Below are 22,051 nucleotides of genomic sequence, written 5' to 3'. Positions count from 1 at the left end.
AGTTACTCAGCCTGCAAGGGGAGGGAGCTCAGATCAGAAGGCATCTCAGGAATGTTTTCAGGGGATAAAGTTCTACCCAAGGTGTGAGCCATCACTGAAATCCAATAGGACCCGGCCACGCCAAGCAGACAGGACACTTGCAGTCAGAGGCTGGAAGGTCTGCGCTGGAGCTCTGACCTCTGGGAGCGTGGCGGCTTTCAAGTGGATAATATCCCATTCTCAATTTATTGCTTAATTTCTTTTCTAGCCCCTGGGCAGGGCATGCAATCAAGGCTTGGCTTTTAACTAGAAATTTTCATTCATTTATGATGGGTTTAATTTTTGTAATAATCTCCAGCAGACATGCTGGATGGGCCCCCCCGTTCTGCTGTGAGCATGTCCCCCTCGCACAGAGCATGGGATCCGTGTTTCAGTCAGTGGTTCTGTGACAGATGGACTGAGCCTCTAACGCATTTGCAGTGCTGTTTCCCCCCTCGCACCTCCTCTCGCCTAGATGGCCTCCCATGTGGCTGCTCTGGAATATGGCAGAGAAACTGGAATGATGTATCATGTTCAAGCCCTTTTCCTGTTGAATTTCCCATGGCCGAAGGGGGGAAAACCAATGGGGCCGGGGAGGTTGTTTTATTTTCTAGCTTGACTGTTGAGCTGCCTTTGTGGAGATATTTTTGAGCTCTGTATAGGGAAATAAACTACCTTTGGTGGATTGAGAGTGTTTAGTACCAAATTTTACAAAAGGTTTGGTGGAATTCTTCCCTCTCTTCAGTAAGAGGGACACTAACTAGTGGCCGAGCAAAGTGCTCTACAAACAGTCCCGTCTACACGGAGCTCCTACGTGTTTCCATCGGCAGAACTTTTCTCCTGCCCAGAGGTGGGCGACTGGACCCTGGGACCTGCACAGACTCCACTTTCTATGAACACGGTTCCATTTTCATTGTGCTAGGTTCGGCTCCTCTCCAGCATCACAGATGGAAAGCTTTTGACTGATGCTCAGAAGGGGGAGGGCAGAAGGCATTTATGTGAAGGGGAATTTGTAAGAGAGACTGTTTTGAAAGTGCTTTCTCTTAACACCTTAATAGCGAAGTTGGGAGATGTGAAGGGCAACCAGACATCATGGGGCTGTTAGTTAACTTTAAGTCAAAACACATCCAGTTGCTAGTTATAGGCCTTAGGGCTTTAGAGACAGGGATGACCAAAAAGAATTTTCCCCTAAAATGTTAATCACATGAAATGGCTTTACCTCCTTGCGTCACAAACCCAATACTAGAATTTTTGAAATGTGAACTCAGGACAGAATGATGGGAGGTCTGTGATTATATGAGTCTAAGAATCTCTAGTTGCAGAAACCATAGGGAGGGTTGGAAATTACCTATCAACATGATATATTAACACTGTGAGCTTAGTCATAAGTTATTTATTTTAAGGCATTTTATTTATTCCATAGCACCAGGTAGAGATACAAGATCATTAAACATTATGATAAAGTAAAGCAAAACTAATACAACATTGTTTTACTCTGGCAACCAGGGGTTTTGATTATGGCTGGGAGTGTGCTATTTAAGAGTTTTCACTAGAACCAATAAAATATGTCTCCTGTCCTTCCTGGCTACAATAATTCTAAATTTACAGAAAGAAGAGATGCCCAGCTGGTCTGAGATCAGCGCCAGGACTGGTTTAGACTACACCAAGTCATTTTAATCTAGCCTATTGCTACACAAACATTACTCTGTCTCCAGAGATTTGAGAGCTTGCTTCATTTCTGAGTTTGTTAACACAATTGTAAGAGAACCATCAAACTACAGATCTCAGAATTTCTCAAATACATAAAATACAGAGATACAAATAGATGTGTTTTCCAATTATAGCCCACTAATTAAGTCTGTACAAGACTAAGGAAAGAACTTAGACCTCTGACCTCTTCTATCTCACCCCAGCTTCTAGCCTCAGACTGGGGTCTACAGTGCTTCTCAGGGACCTGCCAATTCTTCACCAGGATTGGTTTGTTCAGTCTTTGTTTTGTTGACAATGTAAATTACTAATATCAACATATTCTGGGTCACTGGGGAGGGGAGGGGCAGTGTTATCAAGGTGTGTCACCATGAGATTTCATTGGCCAAATTTGCATTGTGTTTCTAATTTTGTGTTGTTGGTTTCATGCTAATGATCATAAGTTATTGAGACAAAACAGATGTGGCTCTGAAGGTTGAAGTAGAAGCTAAATGAGGCGAGACAGTTCTGTACAAATAAGGATTTCTTAGTAGAGCAAATATAAAAAAAATAGAGCATTGAGCATCAAAAGGCCTACGGTGGGATGGGGTTGACAAGCTTCAGAGAACCTGTCGTGGTTACCAATCTGTAGTCATGTAATCAACAGCTCCGTTTAGTCAATGCCACATTATGTTACATTAATGTCAGTTTTATTCTTCCTGTAGCTTTATTCCTATTTAATTTGTAATTTTCTTTTGATTTTTAGAAATATATATCAGCAATAAACATGAGGAGCTTATACCTATGTAATGTTTATACATATTTGAGAGCCCCTGTAATAAGATTAATTGGGTTAGCACTAGGGGATCTCAAGAATTGTTTCCCTTTGTATTATGCAGAATTGAGCAAAAACGATGGTATTCCACTCTGATTCCCACACCATCATCTGAACCCCTGGGGCTCAGCTGTGATCCTCCGGTTAGAATCGTCAGCATCAGTGGCAAAGGCCCCTTCGTCAGAATTGGCTCTTCCTGTGCATTCTGTGCTCAGCAGTGACTTTGTGGTTATGCCCTACATTCTCCTCAAAATGCTCGGCTGCTCTTGGTTGGATGTGCTGGTCTTTTAAAATCAGAATAACATTCAAAGGAGTCTGCCACAGCCCTGACTCGAGTTTAGGGAAAGAAGGCTCCTCCGCCAGTGGCAGGAGGGGGCCTGCAGGGGCTAAGAACGAGAGGAAGTGGGGCGCCAAAGAAAAACAATCACTGAAATTCACAAAAATCATCGGAACGCATATTTGGCAAAGCGCTATTGCCTGTTCCCCAACAATACGGCCTTCTGTGTGTGCTTTCTGGCAGCACAGAAAATGTGTTTGTCATCGACGGAGATGATCTAGGGCAGAGGGGCTGCAGCTGCCTGCTGGCCAGCTCCTATAACACGGCGCAGATCCCCAGCATCACGACCAGGTGGTAGAGAACATCTGTGAAGCAGACAGAGCAGGCGACAGCTCAGAAACAGCTCCTCCAGGATCAAGGACTACTCAGCAGGGGCGCTAACGAAAGAATCCCCCTAGGGCTGTTAAGGAGCTTTTCATAAACTCTAAGCATTTCCTACAAAGTCAGTCTTGGTCATCCTTTGGGGGTTCTGTTGCTCACTCTCATCGGTATAAAGAATCCAACAGATAAACTTGGGATATAAACGTCTGACAGGTGGGAATCTGAAATACACAGCGATGGTGTATTTCACTGTAGGGCTTTCGCTATACAACTTCTTTTGGAAAATGAGAATCTGGGGTTAGAGTCTTAAAAAGTTGGTCTAGGTGATTTCCTGTAATTGCAAGAGCAAAGTCTACATCTGTGAGTTAACAAACAGAACTGTCTTACCCCAGCTCCTTGTATAGTTGCCTCCTTCCCATGGGTCAGGTGAGATCTTGGGCCTTAGCTGAAACATTTCTTCCTCTGAGAGGCTGCCCTGGCTGCTAAATATTTCCTCCCCCACCCCCATCCCCACACCTCACACCTGTTAGGAAGGGCAGGGGCCTTACCAGCCTCCTCGCAGTGACTAGAGGGCCTAGACTAGCACCTGGTACAGTGTTATAGTAATTATGGCTGATCATTACTGATGTTTACTGTGTGCTGGGCAGTGTTTGGTGCCCTTAGCTGTAATATTTAATCCAAACAGCAGCTATGTGTGATAGGGGCAATTACTAGCCCAATTCTTAGAAGAGACTGGGGAATAAAGAGTGAGGTCACTGCCCAAGGTCACTCAGTTAATGAGGGGCAGAACCATAGCAGGAGGTCAAATATTTGTTGAATGAACAGCTCACTGAAAACCACTCATCTGTTCTCTACATACCGGAAACAAGCGAAGCCAGCTGGTGATGTCTTTGCTGAGAGCCAGGGAGAGGGATTCAATTCTGCTTCATCCAGTTTACCCCGGCCCCTCCCTCCCTGCTCTACCTCCATCCCCTCTGCCCCACTTGGGTGTGCTTTAAAGAGTAATTTTTAACTCTTCCAGGCTATGCTGGGGCCTAAGGTAAGCTTCTTTTAAAACACACATCTGCCTGTTAAAAGCATTGCCCCATGACATTTCCCAGAGGAGCCTCTTTTCCTTACCTGAGAAGCTATAGAGACTCGAGAATCCCCTGCCTGTAGTGAATAAAGAGAGAGAATGCCGAAGGTTTAGGAAAAGACCATGGAAGTCTCAGAGCTGTTTCTAAAACACAACCTGACTGTCTCCTCCCCTGATTAAACCAACAGGCTCTCCATCGCCTTTAGAACAAAGTTTATAGCGGGGTTCACAGTGGCTTCGTCTCATGCCGTTTTCTCCTCAGCTCTCTAAGGCAGGGGCTGGTCGAATTTCTGGAAAGGGCCAGATAGGTAATAGCTTCAGCTTTGAGGACCAGATGGTCTCTATTGCCATTGCTGACATATCGTGAAAGCAGCTGGAGACGACACCTAGATGAGTAAGTGTGGCTGCGTTCAAAAAGCTTTCTTTATAGACACTGAAATTTGAGCTTCATATAATTCGTATGTCATGAAATACTATTCTTTTGATTTTTTTTGTTTCAGCGGCATAAAAAAGATTCTTGGCTTTCAGGCCATACAAAATCCCATGGCAGCCTGGATTACTGCCCCTCCATCCCCCAACCCCCAACCATGGCCTGGTAACCTTCAGAGGTCTTCCCTAAGCCCTGGACTAGGTTGAAGCCCTTGTCATATACTCCATGGCCCCCTCCCCGACTGCCATTGACAGTATCTCCCTTTCCCTTAGCATTTAACATCTCTCTCCTCAAGTTGCTAAGTTCTTTAGGACAAAGCCCATGGGGGCTCCTGTATTTCTGAAACTCCAGGGCTCAGGCCACGCACAGTTCTGGCTGCTCAATCCAAGTTTGTTGACTTGCACTGGATGTTTCCAGTACATTTCATTTTCTGTTACTATTGTTGACCGCATGTTCTATTTGGAAGCTCAGCATATCCTAATTCCTTAGGGGCACCGGAATTCAGGCCTCGCGGTAGCTGACTAATCTCAGCTCCTTGGCTTGGCATGAGCTACCCACCCCCCAGTTAAGAAGACTCGAGTTGCAGGTGAAGGTTGAGTCTACAGGCACAGCTGGTTTGGCAATTCAGTTAAAATGCTCCAACCACCTGTGCCTGTGGACGCAGCCCAGCGTGACTGCGAGCACGTGGGCGACAGAGACGCTTACTGCGGAGGGACAGCTCCACGACCAGGACGCCCCCTGTCTGGTCCCGGAGGAGGTGCTTCCGTTTGTTGCAAGTCTGCAGACCCAGAAGCGAGGTGAGGAGGGAAGGGGGGAGGAATGAACACGGGAGAGAAGAGAGAGAGGCGGAGATTAGAAAACCAGCCACAAACTTGATAGAGTCAGAACTCCCCAGCTAACAGATAGGAATTACCATATTTTTTAAATAACTCAGACATTTTTCAGCCCTTCTTTAACTGGAGAAGAGGAGAGCTTTACTGTATTAACTCGTCAAGCTGGAGGAAATCCTGCCGGAAGAGGTCACTGGGTGTGGGGGGGATTGGCATTTTTTGGGGTTAGGAATAAGGCTTTTGCTAAGTTACTCTCACCACAGTGATTTGAGAAGTGGACGCTTTCAAAGTGTGTTCTGGTTCGTTTTCTTTGCTTTTTAAAATGTTTTGCCAATAATTATCCTTTCATCAATTGTTAAGTGTCTCTTGCTCCCTTCTCTCTCTCTATTTGTGCTCATAAGTGACCATTTCTGGCCAAATGAGTCAGTAAACTAGACTGTAATCTTATGTCTGTTGGTTGCTATAGGCGGTGTGAGCAGCGCCCGTCTCAGAAATACTGTGTCCTTCCAGACGGCGCGGAGCGAGGCTGTGAAAGGTAGACGTTGGGACAACGCTTGAGGTCCCTAAGGCAGCGGTTCTCACTCGAGCGCGGTTCAGAATCAGCCTGAGGGCTTGTGACAGCACAGGTGGGGGCCCACACAGGGGGCCTGGGGTGGGGCTGAGAATTCGCATCCCTAACAGTTCCCAGGTGAAACCGGGGCTGCCTTGGACCACACTTTAGAACCGCCGCTCAGAGGACCAGGGTCATGTGAGGTTTTGAAGGAAACTCTCTGTCATCTGAATCAGCTACACCTGCTGATCGATGCTGTTGAAACTTTTTGGTGGGGGTGGGGGGTGGAGTGAGGAAGGGAAACCTGCCAGTCAAGAGCTAAAAATACCCACCTTTTGACTTCCATCCAGAACTTATTGCTACCACTGAGATTTTCAATTTCTCTTGTGCTTTTAACTTTTTTCCAAAGCATTTCTGTGTCCGGTATCACCTTCATCTTACCTACCACTGCTCTCTGGAAAGGAAAGGGCCACCAGGACTTGTCACCCCTCTGTCTTTAAAGATGACAAAGCCAGGCTCCAGAGGTGAAATGACGTGCCAGACTGTAGCTTGGTGGCAGGGTGGACAGGGCCCAGAGTGTCTGCCCCACACTCAGCGTCCTTTCCTTCAGCGTGTCCTCAGCACTCACCTACCCTGGTCTGGTTACAGTTTCCCAGCTAAAAATACAGCCTCTCACATGCCAGCCCCCCCCCCCCCCCCCGCCTCGGGTAGCATTCTCGACGTGGGGAGAGGCCGCTCACCACCGGGCAGGAGAGCTTCTCGCTGTCGCAGATGAACGTCTCACAGTGTAACCAAACCTTGGAGAGTTTGGGGATGTTCTGGAACCGGAAGGCGTTGAATTGGAAGGTCGCCCTGTGATCCTTCCCGTTCTCGTGAACGAGGACAGTTTCATCGGTGGGGCAGCTGAAGCACGTGGGGGGGGGGGGTGGAGAGAATGTTATCGGGTAAAACACAGCAAGAATGTCTCAGGCCAGCCCACGAGCGTTGTACCGGAGCAGCAACACCCCCGTGGGCTCCTGCACAGCACGCTGTCCTTCCGAGGCCCTTCGACGGGCAGCATCTCACTCGCCCTCGGACTGTGGGGTGAAGGTGAGGGGCTCTGAGGTGGGTGTGGTTATCCCCCTTCTACAGTCGGCCTACGGTGGGGTGACGGCTAGGAGAAGCCTCACACCGCACATCTGTCCCAAAGGAGAGCCATCCCTGAGATACCCCCCTGGGAGCACTGGGGTATGTGCAGACTCCCACGTGCGCGCAGGATAGACACAACAGCGCCGGGACAGCATCCCCCAAAGAGCCGCCACAGCCACCTCAGTCCAAGCCACACCCAGCACGTGTCTCTGTGTGTCTTGCGAGGCTCTGCCACTGGGAATTTGGGTTTATGTTATACTATTTAAATTCCATATCTGTTTTATTATATAATTACCTTTTTAAAAATGTGGCCATAGTTTAAACATAAGAACAGAAAACAGTGACGGGAAGGATGCCATCTAAATGTTAGCCCTGGCTATTATGGTGTGGTTGAATTATAGACAGCTTTTGTTTCCTGTTTCCTTCTTCGTATTTTTTATGTGTAAGTCCCAAGTGTAACAGTTGCTGTAAAAGAAAAAATAATAACACAGGTGGGCATTTGCTGAAGCCATTTGTTCTCACCTGGGGGCCATGTGCCCTCCAGGGGACATTTGGCATTGTGGTTGTCATGACTTGGGGAAGGTGTTACTGGCATCTAGTGGGCGGAGGCCAGGGATGCTATACACAGTTGTGCAATGCTCAGGACAGACCCCCACCCCCCACCTCCACCTCCATACACACAACAAAGAATGATGCAGCCCCAAATGTCAGTGGTATCGAGATCAAGAAACCCTGGTTTAAGCTAAATACTTTCTCATTTACCAAGCACATACTGATTCCCTCTCAAGTTCCAGACAGTCAGGTGTTGGGAGCAAATCGTCATTTGTGGGAATGTACAGCGAGACCTACAGGTATGGGGGTTCACTGTCTTCAGGTAACAGGTGCACTGGAATCTGTCCTCTGTGGAAAAGGGCTGCGGGTTCAAAAGCTTCAGGCCCACAGTGGGTCCCAAAGCTAATGCGCCGCCTGGAGCGTGTCCCTGACTGTATTAATCCAACTCTACATGCCCCAGCTACTCCAGGGGAGCTTCATGATAAACCTCCCCACCCCGCTCCATCAGAACCGGCTAGGGGCCCAGTTAGAGATGGGACTGAAGGAAGGGTAACTCTGAGAGTTCATGGGGGGAGCCAGGCATGGAAGCTGTGCCTTATATTGGGACCAGGGCTCAGAAGCTGGCCTCTGTTTGTGGTGGCCTCTGAGCAGTGACAGAGCTGGGGGCATTTTCCGAGCTGTGAAACAAGACTCTTGGAGGATCATTTGGTCAATCAACCTGAGATTCTTGTACAAACTCAAGACGTAAGTTCTTAAAATAGTTCCTTGAAGCTGAAGTGCCCAAGGCATGGTGTCAGCCAGTGGAAAACAATGTAAGCAGAGCTCTGTCGGGGGTGGGGAGGCAGCAAGTCATGGGAGGACTAGATGTCTGGCCCTGCTGCCTCTTGGCAATGGCCGTGGCACCTGCCCCTCTGTGACAGATCTCTCTGGAGGGTGGAAGCCTACAGGGAGGTCTCACACCATCACCACGGGCGTCTCCTTCCTCACACAGGATCAAACTTCCTGATGATAGATCTACTCTGATCTCACCAGGCACTCTTAAAAACTGGGTTTCCCTCCAAAAGGGCACACTGTGACCCTGAAGCATCTGGGAGGTTGTGGAAGTTCTCCCCATTGGCACTATTCCTTGTGCATGTATCTCTGAGCTCAAGGGCCATTTCAACTAGGCAGGGTATGGAAATAGATCAGGAATTCCCCCATATATCTGTGCATAAATCTGCACCCCTGAACCTTCTGATGGGGTAGGTTTACTGCGTGCCTGCATGTGCAACAAGCACCCTGGGTGATCCCTGTGCACACTCGAGTTTGAGGGACACTTGTATAAGCTACTCCAAAGTGCAAGAATTCCTTTTTCTCTCACATTACACATCTGTCAGGTGAGCAATGGCCCCAGAACTATCTGCAGGTAGCAATCCCATGATGTAGCAGAGGCCTTTGCCCTATGTGGCTATTACCTGAGAGGTTCTCAATGCTGGGCGGTATTTCAGGTCCTGGTAGGTCAATGCTTTATTTCAGAATCTCCCTGAGGCTCATTTGATTGTGCCATTCAACAGAACCTAAAGGAATCACTCAGTGACAGGTGGGAAATAGGCACCCCCACGAAGCTCCCATCTCTGCAGGAGGCTTTGCTGGGATGCCCAGATGTGGCTCTGCTGGCCTGTCCTATTCACGCCACCCAGGAAGTCACGCTGCCTGAGCCTGATCATCGGTCCTCTTACTAGCTCTAGATTTTGGACAGATTTCTGAACCTGTCTGTGTCTCAGTTTTCTCATCCATAAAATAGAAGTTATTCTACTACTTACTTCATAAGGCTTTAAAGGAATGTGAATATATTAATATTTGCAAAGCACCTGGCTAGAGCAATGTCTGGTATGTTGTAAGTGCTTTACAAGTATTTGTTAAATAAAAATAGTTAAAGGTCCAAAGTGGCTCGGCCTTTGTTATCTAATCCTTTTTGTCCCTGGCCCCGATGTTTACTTGAGCCCTGACGGGTTCTGGAAGTAACAAGGGCACGCGGTCTGCTTTGGTCTGGGGAATGGCTCTTCCATATTTACTGTTCATCGTGGGGACATCGTCTGCATCTCTAGCCTAGCTCCATCCCACCTCTGTTTTCCTACATTACCATTCTAAGTGTTTCTGGACAATTGTCATTTCAAGCTTAACATGTCATCCCTGTGCTCAGGGAGAATCCAAAACCCCTTATCCAGAAAGCCCCGTACCCAGCAGCCAACAACAAACAATTCTTCCCCTTCACAATCACAGGCTCAGCAAAACAAAGCCATCTCTGTCACACACTCCTCACACTTCTTGTCCTGCCCTTCTCTGCACAGCATATCCAATTGGTGGCTAAGTTTTTACCATTTCTCCCTCCCTTGGATGACCTATCCATTCACTTGGCTGCACCTCGCGTCAGGTATTGTCACCTGTGGTTCAGTAGCCACCACTGCCTCTAACCTGGTCTTTCCACCTCCCGTGCACTGTTTCTCAACATCCTATGTATGACTTCGCGCCTATTGTGCACTTCCAATACTTCAGTCCTCTACTCAAAAATGTTAAGAGCTCTTCGTTATCTACTGAATTAATAAGAAAAACAATGACATTATTTAAATCAGTTGGATAGTGATTAGGTACTTGGTGCTAAACTCTCTACATGGATTATCTAATTGAGTCCCCACCAGAGTTCTGGTGTCGGACTGATTGGATGTGAACACACTCCCCCTCCCCCCACACAAACTATGTGACATTACTTTACCCCTCCTGTGCCTCAGTTTTCTCATCTGGGAAATGGGGATGGTAGGAACAACACCTACATGTTGTAAGGCAAATGAATTAATATATGATAAAGTTCTCAGAACAGTACCTGGTACCAGAAAGCACAGTATAAATGTTTGCTAGTATCAGCCCTCAGCCTGGAAGCACAGAGGATGTCACTAATGAGCTACAAGAGGCGCACCTCTTCCTCCCAAGCTATCCCTGGCCAGAGTAGCCCTGGACCTGCCTGGCCCCACCTCTCAGCCCTGTGTGCCAGGGAGCAGTACCTACCCCTTGTTGATCAGCTGCCACTGCAAGGGATACATGAAATCAGCCGAGGGTGTGGCCCAGCAACTGTTCAGAACCACTTTAAACCTGATAATGAAACAAAATGCATCACTGTGAGCCAGAGAGCTGCATGCCTCGGAACATCTTGTGATTGAAAAGTCTCTTTGCTAATCTTTTTTTTCTTTTCTTTGTCTTTAAACATATAAACATGGAGGGAATGTACTTACCTAACGCTTAACCCTTTGGCTTCCACTCCTGCAAACAGATCTGAACCGATTTCGGATGTCTCCAGGACAAAAGGGGCTTCTTTCTTAATGGAGAACTTGGCGTTCTTTGGAAGGAAATTGACACTGGGCATTATGACCTCTCAGACTGAGCAGTGGGGTTTGAGAGGAGCAGGTGAACTGGGATGGAGTGGGGGTGGGGTGGAGATCAACCCAAAGGGCACAGGCACATGAGACCACTGTGAGACCCTCCAGGACCAGAGGAGCTGAACCTCCTAGGATGCTGGTGCCCCAGTAGAAGGGATGAAGACATCACGTGTCTGGATTTGCTGGTCACAGTGAGACATGCACTGTACGTCTCATCTGTGCCAAAGAGGAACAAGGCTTGACTGATGGGAAAAAAGTGGAGCCCAGTCTGGCCAGTGATGCTAAGTGGTTGAGCATCGAACTAGGATCCAGGCAATCACGGTTCAATTCTCTCAGGGCAAATGCCTGGGTTTCGGGAGGCAGCCGATCAATGACTCTCTCATCATTGATGTTTCTCTCTCCCTCTCCCCCTCTCTTTGAGCTGATTCCAGTGTGGGCTGGAAAGTTTATGATCCGATTCCCAGTGCAGTTACCACCACCACCAGCAACAACTCACTGATCACCTGCTATGTGTCAGGCACCGCTCTCTCTTTTGGACTAATCTCTATGGCAGAATGTTCTATCTATTGAAATTATTGGGTAACGAAACACAGGTCTCTGTCTCCAGCCACCCGACATTCTAGCAGGGGAGACAGACCATAGACAATATGCAAGTAAAGTACGTATGTTGGAATAGACTATAGTACATAATATAGAAAAACTATAGAAAATTCGAGCAGGGCGAGGCAGATTGGCAGTGCAAGGAGGGGTAAACTACAATGGTAAATAGAGTAGTTGGGGAGGCCTCATTGAGGATGTAATAGTTGAACCAAGGCTTGAGGGTGGTGAGGAGCTTGTGATTCCAGGCTAAGTACTGATACTAAGAAATACTTCTACAGTGCACGCAGGCATCCAAGGAAGGGTGTTTCAGCCAAGGCAAAGGCCCTGAGGTGAGAGTGTGGCCAGCAGGACAGCAAGGAAGCCAATATGCCTGAGTAAAGGGGAGGTGTTGGGGGCAGGGAGTAGGAAGTGAGTGGAGCGCAGGAGATGAAGTTGATCCAGAGGCTATGGAGATGGATCCAATTGAAACTGTGGTTTCAACTCTGTGCAATAGGGAGTCATGACCACCTTTGTTCATGGGGCTGGAGTGTGTGGTCTTCACCTGTCATTTTCATCAGGCAGTTCTGGGTGAGTTATTAGGAATAAATAGCAGTGTTTACAGCTGACTTACCCAAATGAGGCTGATTTCTCCACTCTTAGAGTCTTGGGGTCATTCAACTCTAGAAACGACCTTTAACTACTCTCTGAGTTTAGCTTCCAGAGACATAAACATCATGATGGAAGGATACGGATCCTGGGTTAATCCTAGCTCCCATCACTAACTTGGGACACACTATAGGCAAATCAGCCTTTTGGGCCTCAATTTCCCCATCTTCAAAATGGGCATAACCTTTGCCTTCACCTACCTTGCAGAAATCTTTTTATGATGATGATTTTGTGTAATAGAAGCATAAAACTTAAACCAGGATACTAGTTAAAATATTGAGGATCATGGACTTGGAGCTTTGCAGAACTGCAATAAGTAAACAATGGCAACAAGGATATCTAGTTAAAATGGACTTTAACCCCCTACCGTTCAAATTCAGGGAACCTGATAATAGGCCTCAGAATCATCTTCTAGCAACTCTTAACATTATTTTACTGATTGCAAATCTGGCCAGGGCAGTGCACTCAGGCCACCTAGAAATCAGATGTTTTCTTCCCATGTGTCCTCGGAAGTGGTAGGGAGCGCACCCCTCAGCAATCTTGCAGAAGGGTTTTGGACTTTGCTTGGAAAGTCAAGGTTGATCACTCTGAGATTTGGTCTGACTCTGGAAGTCTATGATTTTGGCCTCTTGTATTTGTTCCATTTCAAGCTTTTTCGTTCGTCTCTATCTAAGAGGAATGGTCAGCACCATTTCAATTGAATATAAGTCACTCTAATCCCATACTGATATTGATGTTCAACCTTTAAAGGTAACAATGCTTGTTCTAGAAGCTATCAGAGTTTCCACTTTAAATGGGGTCAAAGACTAACATCAGGAGAATGGCTGGTTTCACAGGCACTTACCTTGTGCTTGGCACTCTGGTAGGTGCTTCATAACGATTATTCATTTAATCCTCATAACAAATCGATGGGGCAAATGCTATTATTAACCCTACTTAACAAATACATCGGTGGAAACCCAGAGAGGTTCATTAACTTGCCCAAGGTCACACAACTAGTAAATGGTAGAACAAGGCTTTCAAGCCAATGGTATACTAAGGCCTATTTTCTTAACCACAGTGCTAGGCTACTTCTGCAAGCTGACTACCTCCCTTTATTTTGGGTTGGGAGTCAAAATAACTTTTTTCTAAGAATACCAACCATGGTCCATTGGCAGGAGTGGTTGGGAGGGGGGAGGGAGAGAAGAGAGGAAGCATGCTGAGTAGAACCGGTGGTTTTGGAGCCCAGCATTTGGAGTTCTCGGAATCCTAAGCAATTAGCGGGGCATTGATTTCATTGTGCAATCTAGGGCACAGCTCTGTCACTGGTAATTTGATGGAAATATATGCAGGGAGCAGCTGTTGCTTCAGAAACACACAAGAATGCTCTCAAAGTGGAAGAAGGGAGGAAAAGAAAAATACCAACTGCATGGGTCAGGCATAGGAAACTGAGGCCATGGTGGGAATATTAATCAGCACAAAAAAGACTCTGCCTGTAACATCAGAGCCCCCTCTGTGCTGAGCCTGTTTGTCCTGTTTGGTGGGCCCCAGGGGAGGCCTTAGCCTCATTTCTACAACAGTTCAAAGAGGCATCCTGTGACGTCTATCAGCCCAGAGGACGGCCTGGGTGATGCTGAGGATATGCCTCTTAATTTTTTTTCTCCTAAAAAACAATAGATTCCTTCCAGTTCTAAAGTCTGATATTTATGTCTGAAACTTAGGCCAAAATAGCTGATGGCAGGTGATGATTTGCGACAATCCTGGTGCCTCTCCATTTCCCACTGTTGTAAAATCTTCATCGGCTCATAACTATAATTTTATCTGGTTAAAATAACAATCACACACTTCCGGACAGAGACTCTGTGGCAAACATAGTCTGTCATTATGACATCCCCTGAGACTGTTGTCAATGTGTGAAACCTATTTTTCTCTCTGGACAACCTTCATCAGTTACTGCAGTGGTTCTGGCATCCTTTCATCACCCTGGCTTTCATTACTGTGTTTACCTTCCTGATCACAGGTCCAGGGGCTATATGGGGTTCCTTTTTTTTCAGGACTTAACCACTAGTGTCTGTGACCAGGGGCAGATCTAGGTTTTGTAGGACCTTGAAGCTTATTTAACTTGGAGAGCCCTTTTTAAATAAAAGGATCAAAATTTTCAATGCAAAAATTAGACACAGTGCCTTGAAAGGGTCCTGTGCAGTGAGGGGTTTCAAAACTTCAGCTTCATTCCTTTCTTAGTAAGTTTGTCTCAAAGAGCAGGGTTAGGAGATCTGTCTCCCAGACTGGACACTGCTCCGAAATATCAGTGGGATATGGGGCAGGTCATTTCCTCCTTCTGGGCTTCAGATCCTCATCTGTAACATGGACCAGGTGATCTTAGGGTCTTTTCTTACCTTCTGAGTTCAACAGGATTAATAGCTTCCGGGGAAGTAAGTAAAGCAAGTTCAAAGAGTTCAAGGTCAGTAGGGATCCAGGTAATATAGTTGTTTTCTTTGTGAAATGAATGGTTTGAACATGATGGCCTCTAAGGATATCTTCTAGTTCTAATGTTCTATGTAAAGGTCTCTATTTCTGCCTGTGTTTTCCTCTAGCTGGCTCGGCTAGTGTCGCTATGTATCTGCCTCGTCACTGAAAGCTGCGGGTTTAACAACAAAGCACCTTTTCTAAACAGGAGGGCAGCTGGGCTAGTGGCCATTGTGTTTTTAGTTTCTCCGGAGCACTTTAGTTTGAGAGAGACCAAAATGTGCCTTTAACTTCGATGTCGACATAGGCTGCATGCCCAAACCAGACAATGAGGAAGCCCACTGAGTGGAGGGCTTTGGAGACCTAAGAACTAAGCAGCAGAGACCCACTCCCACCTCTCTCCGTAGCCCTGGCCCACGTAGGAAGCTCACTACTTTATGCAAATGTTTTAACATGAGCTAGATCCTACATATAAATGTCTAGAGTGGGCTGTAGTGGAAACTAATCTTGATTAAAGAGTTAAACATTGGTTGTCTTACTGTCTATTGACCATTGACAACTCACAGGATTTCTCTTGCCTCAATTTTCTCATCTATGAAATGGGGAGATTGATCTCTCTTCTCTGTGGTACCTTTCAGCTCTTCCATCCAGTCTATGAATCTGCCTTTTTGCGGCATTTAGTTTTTAAAGAGGCTTAAAGCTAGTCCAAAGCTTTCATCTTAGCTTGGATTTAAGAAAGGAGTTCTGAATAGAGCTTCGGGAAGAGCGAATCCTAAGGAAGCACCCCATCATCTCCGGGAGAGGCCACAGGGCAGCAATGGGGACACTTACAGTGTAGAAGTTGAGAGACAATTGGCTTTCAAATGTGCCCATGCTCCCGTTCCTCACGTGAACTGTGGCCACTCTGAAAAGGGGAGAGAATTTTGCATAAGGACTGAAACACGCCTGATTGACAGGGACTGCAGAGCACACACAAGGCAGCCAGACCCCCACTCTCCGAGCAACTTACCTCTGGTCAAAGGCAGCCTGGTTCACCAAGTAGGTGGAATGGTAGGTGCAGGAGAAGGAGTAGTTCACAGGCTGGTTCTTCACGATCACCGTGCTGTCATTGGAAACAATGTGGCTGTAGAAGTGGTAGATGGGGGGCTTGTACTGGAGAAAGGAAAAAGGCAGTTAGGGTGGGCCTGTACCCCCATGATGATGAGGAGGATTCTGAAAAGAGCGATTGGCGACAGCTCAGACAAAAGCCCCTTAGGGAGACACGAATGTCTGCCGTTGAGAATTGCATCTACTCTTTCTGTCTGGGTGGGCTGATCATTTCTATAAAGAGTTCTTGAGCCTGTTCAACTATGATTGTTTAAAATAACCTAAGCTGAACGTTGTGCGCTTAAAAGACATCCATATACCTTCTGGGTTTCTGACCAAGAAGAACTGGCTCAGGAATCTTTTACTTCCCAACATCAGCTTTTCACCCATTTCTCCTATCCCAGTCATCTTCCATGAATACCTTCACCCACTAGGGTGATTCCTAGAAATCTTCCATTTCTAGAACATTACTGTCTAGTTCTTTGCTCTATGCTCCTTCCAATCATGAGCACTCTTCTTTCTGAGACTCTTTCCTCTGGCCTGTTACACACTAAAATCACAGACTATTAGAGTCAGGAGGGATCCTGAACATCCACTTGAGAAGTGACCTGCCTAAGACCACACAGATAATTTCTGGTTCACTTTACCAGGATACTCAAAGACATGATGTTTTTGTTAATCATGCCCATGACTCTTTCCATGTAATCACTGAATTTTTGTGGGGTCTTTAGGAAGAGGAGCTGGCCCTGGGAGATCTTTGCTCCCCTTTTCTGAGACCTTATTTCTGTACAGTCTTCTGTGGTCAAGGCAGTCGGGACATCAGCAATGGAACAGCCTCCCTCCCTGACTATGACTACATCCCTCCTGGGTCTGTGGCCCCTCTCTAGTGAGTTTATTGGGAGGTCTCAGATTTCTCCTCTGTCATATAGGATATTGGCAAGAGGTTGCCTATGGTTCCTTTTAATTCTGATGACCTTTCCTGGGTACTTCACAAGACCTAATTATGAATTGTGTTGTACTTTGGTTACTCCTTTAAATGCCCTTCCACATGCACTTTATCACCACCTCAAAGTCTCGGGCAGAGGATGTCCTGCCCATGCAACCCAGGAAGAGTGGCAGCTTATCGGGATATGCTCAGAACTCAAAGCAAAGCAGAGGTGGGAAATGTAGGTAGTTCTATTCACGGAAGGTGGCCTGGTTGACTCCAGCAACAAATTCAGAGAATAAAATTCCAATGCAAAGAGTCATGTAAACTAGGCAGAAGAGAAGAATTTAAGTTACACTAACATCCCAGGAAGTAAGGTTGACTCTTAAAAGGAAACTGGTGAATTCTAAATCCTTTGAAGGATGGACAGCAGACACCTTCTTCTTGGGCCCAGTTGTCCCATCTTAGCGACTCCTCATCATGGGGCGTGAACTTACCTCGGACTGGGTTCCACAATAGGACTTGTTTTTAGGTGACAAATCTGGGATTACAAATTGGTAGTAACCTCCTTCATGGACCCCATTGTAACACAGCCCGCCGAGCGCCAGCTGATGTACTTCCCATCCATAGGGACACTCGGGGATTTTGGTGATGATGGTTTTGGGATAACAGAACACGAGGATGACATCTGGAAAGAGGGTACACGTGTTAGGAATCAGATATGGTGATCACAACAACCTGCATAAGTCACAGTGGGTTCCAGCTACACCTGAACATGCAAACCAACCGGTTAAAAACACTTTCCCTACTATTCTTCATGTCCCGTTATAAAAGTTTTCCCCAAACCTCAGGCATTGAAGTTCCACTTTTATAGTTTTTGCTGCATCTGTGTAATATCTGTACTATATCTAACATGTTCAAAGTTGGTCCAATTTAAACTTTAATTTATTTTAAGGAATATGTCTGTGAAACCAGATTGCATTGATTGGATATATAGATATAATTTTAAAATAAAAAAAATTATATATACGTAGAATTTATATATAAATAAAAATTTTTAAAAAACCTCATGAAAATAACACATACCTTAAAAAAAACCCACAAACAAACCCCATTCATGGGAAACAGTAATTCATGGCATAGGATAGAGACTCAACAGTCAAGTAGAAAACAGAAAAAATGTGGAGATTTTCTCTCTCTCTCTCTATCCATCTATCTAACATTCTCTAATTTTAAAAAAGTCTAATTTTATTCAGTACACTTTTACTTCCTGTGGGAAACTGATTGGCACTGGGGCTTGAGGGCTTCTCCTTGGCTGTATCGCTGCATTGTCATAACTCTGCGAGCACAGAGCTCTGAGCTTTGCACAGGGGAGTTTCGGGACCTTTCGGGGAAGCAGACTAGCGGGGGCATACCTGCTTTATTTGGAGTGCAGGATTTCGCAGAGGCTTCCACAAGGACGGCCAACAGGACGAAGGCCCTCAGCACCATCGCTTCTCAGGGCCTGGTGGCCGAACCGAGCTGGCCAGGTGTTCACGGGCCTGCCAGGGCCCGAGCCTCGATCATCCTAGATCAGAAACACGAGCGAGGAGATAAAGTGAAGGGGGAGAACACCCTTCAGCAGCACGCACAGCCTCGGGGGGACTTTCCAAGGGGGACCCGTGATGCCGCCCACCCCCTCTTTCCAATGGTTCCTGTCTGCACCGAGAGGCAAAAAGTGGGGCTCATACCACTGGGACGTCAGCAGCGCCTGGAGTCGCTCGCGCTCCCCTCGGTCTCTCTCATTCTCTCGGCGGGTGCTGGCTCCCCGATGCCGCCCAGCTCTCCAGCCCCCAGGCCTAGCCCCACTTTATACAGCCCGCGGCTGTAAAAGAAGCCGGCTCCAGATAAACCACAATGAGCCCGCATTATCCACTGCGGGGCAAATAAAGGGGACCTTGCATAATAATCCGATGGGAAGCTCAGTTACGGCCACTTGAGTCTAATTTCTTTTACTTCACAGGGTTGGAAAACTTTTTTTTTTTAACCACTTCAACCAGGATTGGAATAAAAAGTTGAATTTTCCCCCCTCTGTACAAAAAACAAAACAAACCTGATTGGAGGCAACCTAATTTCTGCACAATTTCAGGTGACAATTTTCTTTCTTTAGGTCTTGCTTTCTTTGCTTTATTTCTTACTTTTAAATGGAAGCTCTCTAAGCTTTGAGCTCAAAAAGCCTTAAGTTCAGAAGTTTTAAACCCAACAAACAAAAAATAGGCTGTTTTTGTGAATGCAAATATGTTAAAGATTTTTTTCTCTCTAATATTTTTTAATAAACTTTGGACTTCTAGAGTTTCATCCTGAAGTCCCTCTGGAACTTCATCCTGAAATATAACTTTTGATTGTAGATCTCTAGGCTTCTAAAGTTTGGTTCGACTCCCAGAGCAATGACACTGGAAGAGGGAACATTGAAAGGCAATCTTATGATCAACCCTTAGTCACCAAACAAGATCCCAACGAGAAACAACAGATAAAACACCACTCCTGGGAAGTTTCCAAAGATGTTGCCTGGGGAATTTTAGCACCCAGGAATTTAAAAATGAAAAACTAGGGTTTATTTTAATCTTTGGTTTTAGAGGAAACAGCCCCTTTTATCAATCAACTGAGGGCATATTGTAGAGAAACCACTACATTAATCCTTCTGAGAGACAAATGAAAGAGTATAAAGCCCTGGCCAGTGTGGCTCAGTTAGTTGGGTATCGTCTGGTGCATCAAAAGTTTGCCGGTTCGATTCCGGGTCAGGGCACATGGCCCGGTTGTGGGCTCGATCCCTGTAGGGGGGCATGCAGGAGGCGGCCGATCGATGTATCACCCTCACATCAATGCTTCTTTCTCTCCCTCTCCCTTCCTCTCAAAAAATCAATTAAAAAAATCTAAAAAAAGTGTAGAATAAATACCCTGCCTCACAGGGCTCTATAATGTAGCTGAGAAATGAAATTATCTATATACCATGACTCTGAGTTAGAAGACAGGGTTGTCATTGTTTTGCTACTTATATTAGTCCTTCCTTCATTTTAAGATACACACCCTTCCCCCAAGCCCACGTAATACAATGTCTCAGAAACACTGAGATGTGTCTTAGGAGCAATATGCATACAGAATGAGGCAGAGTTTCCTTAGTTTCTCAAAACCTGTGGTTAAATCGACGGTGTGTCTTACCGTGATGGTGTCTAAGGACTGAGGAGATGGCCACACGGCAAGCTCCTAAAAATTTCTGTGGCTCAGTTTCCTTCTCTGTAAAAGGAGGCTGTAGCCCTGGGCTCACCTGACACGGTGAGCGAGCAGTAATGAGAGGCTCCTGTAAGCTGTAAAGTACTGCACTAGACAAATAAATAGATTACATGAACAGACAACTAACAATTTCCGGCAACATGTATATTCTTTCCTGAGTTGTTTTCCTTTTCCCCAAAGAAAAGTAACACAAAATGTCCATTGTGGGTTTATGTGACACAAGATATACCTATATTGTGTGACACACAAGCAATTAATGTATTTTATAGATAAAGACCAAATAGGCTGTAGAGAGGGGGAGGAGAGGACATATTATTATATTTTGTTACCTAGGATCGAATTTTGCGTGGCCTGGAAATACCAGAAATGTACACGGGTCTTTATAGTTCATCACAGGCATTACTTCCTGAGCAGAAACATATGTGTGAATTCTCTGAGTTTCTCTTTTCTAGGCCTTGGCGCTAACTCTGAGCTTCTTCCTCCCTCCATTTTTTAAAAACACTTAGTGAGCCCCCCCTACAGTATACCAGGCCCTGGGCTAGGTTCTGGAAAGACACAGGCAAGTCAGCAGGCCTAGGAACTGAGTGGGCGCATGGTGGATGCGTGGAGCGACGAAGGCGGAGAGGAGGAAAGTGGGAGAGTGAGCACGGTTGACAGAGGGTGGAACAAGGACTGGTTGGGCACAAACGGTTATTCATCACTGATAACTTAGCGCTGCACTTCTACGTATGTTGGGATACTTGTTTCTATTTCAAGAAGATTCTTCTCACGCATCTTCCGTATGTCCTTCTTTCCAGCCAGCCTTGGCCCAGGCAGGTCAACAGGACCATCTTGTCTCCGACCTACAAGGGCAGAATTCGCTCTCTGGAAGTGTTGCAGGGAAAATAAAGGCCTTTCCTGTCTCTCGGGGGAATGTCTGATGGGCTCCTGCAAGATGCTATGAGGCAGTTTAGGGTCAGACTGGACAGATAGGCCCTGCAGTTGGCTTGGGATCAAAAGCTCAGCTCTACTACTTCCTAGCTGTGTGTTTTTGGACAAGTTACTGAGCTTCTCTGAGCCTTAATTTTCTCCACTCCTGAAAGGATACGATAATATCTATGACATAGTGTTACTCAGAATATTAAATATACAGTAGTCCCCCCTTATCTGTAGGAGATAGGTTCCTAAATCCTCAGTGAATGCCCCAAACCACAGTTAGTACTGACCACTACACAGTGTATACTATGTTTTTTCTTATACTTTCATACCTTTCCACTTATAGTAAGCACTTTACAGCTTCTCCTTAGCATATCCAAATTGCCAGCATCAGGGCTCCTGCACTTTGGGGCCACTATTAAGTAAAATAAGGGTGACTTGAACACAAGCATTACAATACCATGGCAGTCAATCTGATAACCTAGACGGCTACTAAGTGACTAATGGGTGGGGATTGTACACAGTGCGGAGACACTGGACAAAGGGATGATTCATGTCAATGGTGGGATGGAGTGGGATTTCATCCTGATACTTAGAATGGGGTGAAATTTAAAATTTATGAATTGTATTGCCCTGGCAGGGTGGCTCAGTTGATTGGAGGGTTGCCCCATACACCAAAAGGTTTTGGGTTTGATTTCTGGTCAGGGCACATACCTAGGTTGCGGGTTTGATCCCTGTTTGAGGCTCGTATGGGAGGCAACCAATTGATGTTTCTCTCTCTCTCTCTTTCTCTCTCTAAAAATCAATGAACATATCCTCAGATGAAGATTAAAAAATAAATAAATAAATTTATGAATTGTTTATTTGTGGAATTTGCCATTTAATATTTTCAGAATGTGGTTGACTGTGGATAATTGAAACCCTGGAAAGTGAAACCATGGATAAGGGGGCCCTACTATAAATCAGTTTGATTGACATGGCTTATTTTCCTCT

General features: G+C 46.0%; 2 protein-coding genes across 2 annotated transcripts in view; one reads left to right on the top strand and one right to left on the bottom strand.

Annotated features, from left to right (window-relative positions):
- The window catches only part of LOC308566895 (guanylate cyclase 2G-like), a gene marked incomplete at its 5' end in the record, with an annotated part of 34,544 nt that extends 31,863 nt beyond the window's left edge, over positions 1-2,681 (top strand). Inside the window, one exon of the mRNA XM_081157908.1 lies at positions 2,604-2,681. The remainder of the gene's footprint in view (positions 1-2,603) is intronic.
- Positions 1,400-18,777, bottom strand: TECTB (tectorin beta). Its single transcript, XM_081158166.1, has 11 exons — positions 18,604-18,777; positions 18,289-18,440; positions 17,371-17,561; positions 15,872-16,014; positions 15,694-15,766; positions 11,029-11,132; positions 10,805-10,888; positions 6,823-6,985; positions 5,408-5,480; positions 4,317-4,349; positions 1,400-3,181 (listed from the first exon to the last, which is right to left on the bottom strand). Exons 2-11 carry the CDS (start codon positions 18,362-18,364, stop codon positions 3,132-3,134), a joined length of 990 nt encoding a protein of 329 aa, XP_081014292.1. The 5' UTR covers positions 18,365-18,440; positions 18,604-18,777; the 3' UTR covers positions 1,400-3,131.
- Positions 18,778-22,051: the final 3,274 nt, after the last annotated feature.

This window comes from Miniopterus schreibersii, assembly GCF_964146895.1.
Source record: "Miniopterus schreibersii genome assembly, chromosome: 14".
NCBI lineage: Eukaryota > Metazoa > Chordata > Mammalia > Chiroptera > Miniopteridae > Miniopterus > Miniopterus schreibersii.
Note: the sequence above shows the minus strand (reverse complement) of the source record. Positions and strands in the feature narration are given on the sequence as shown.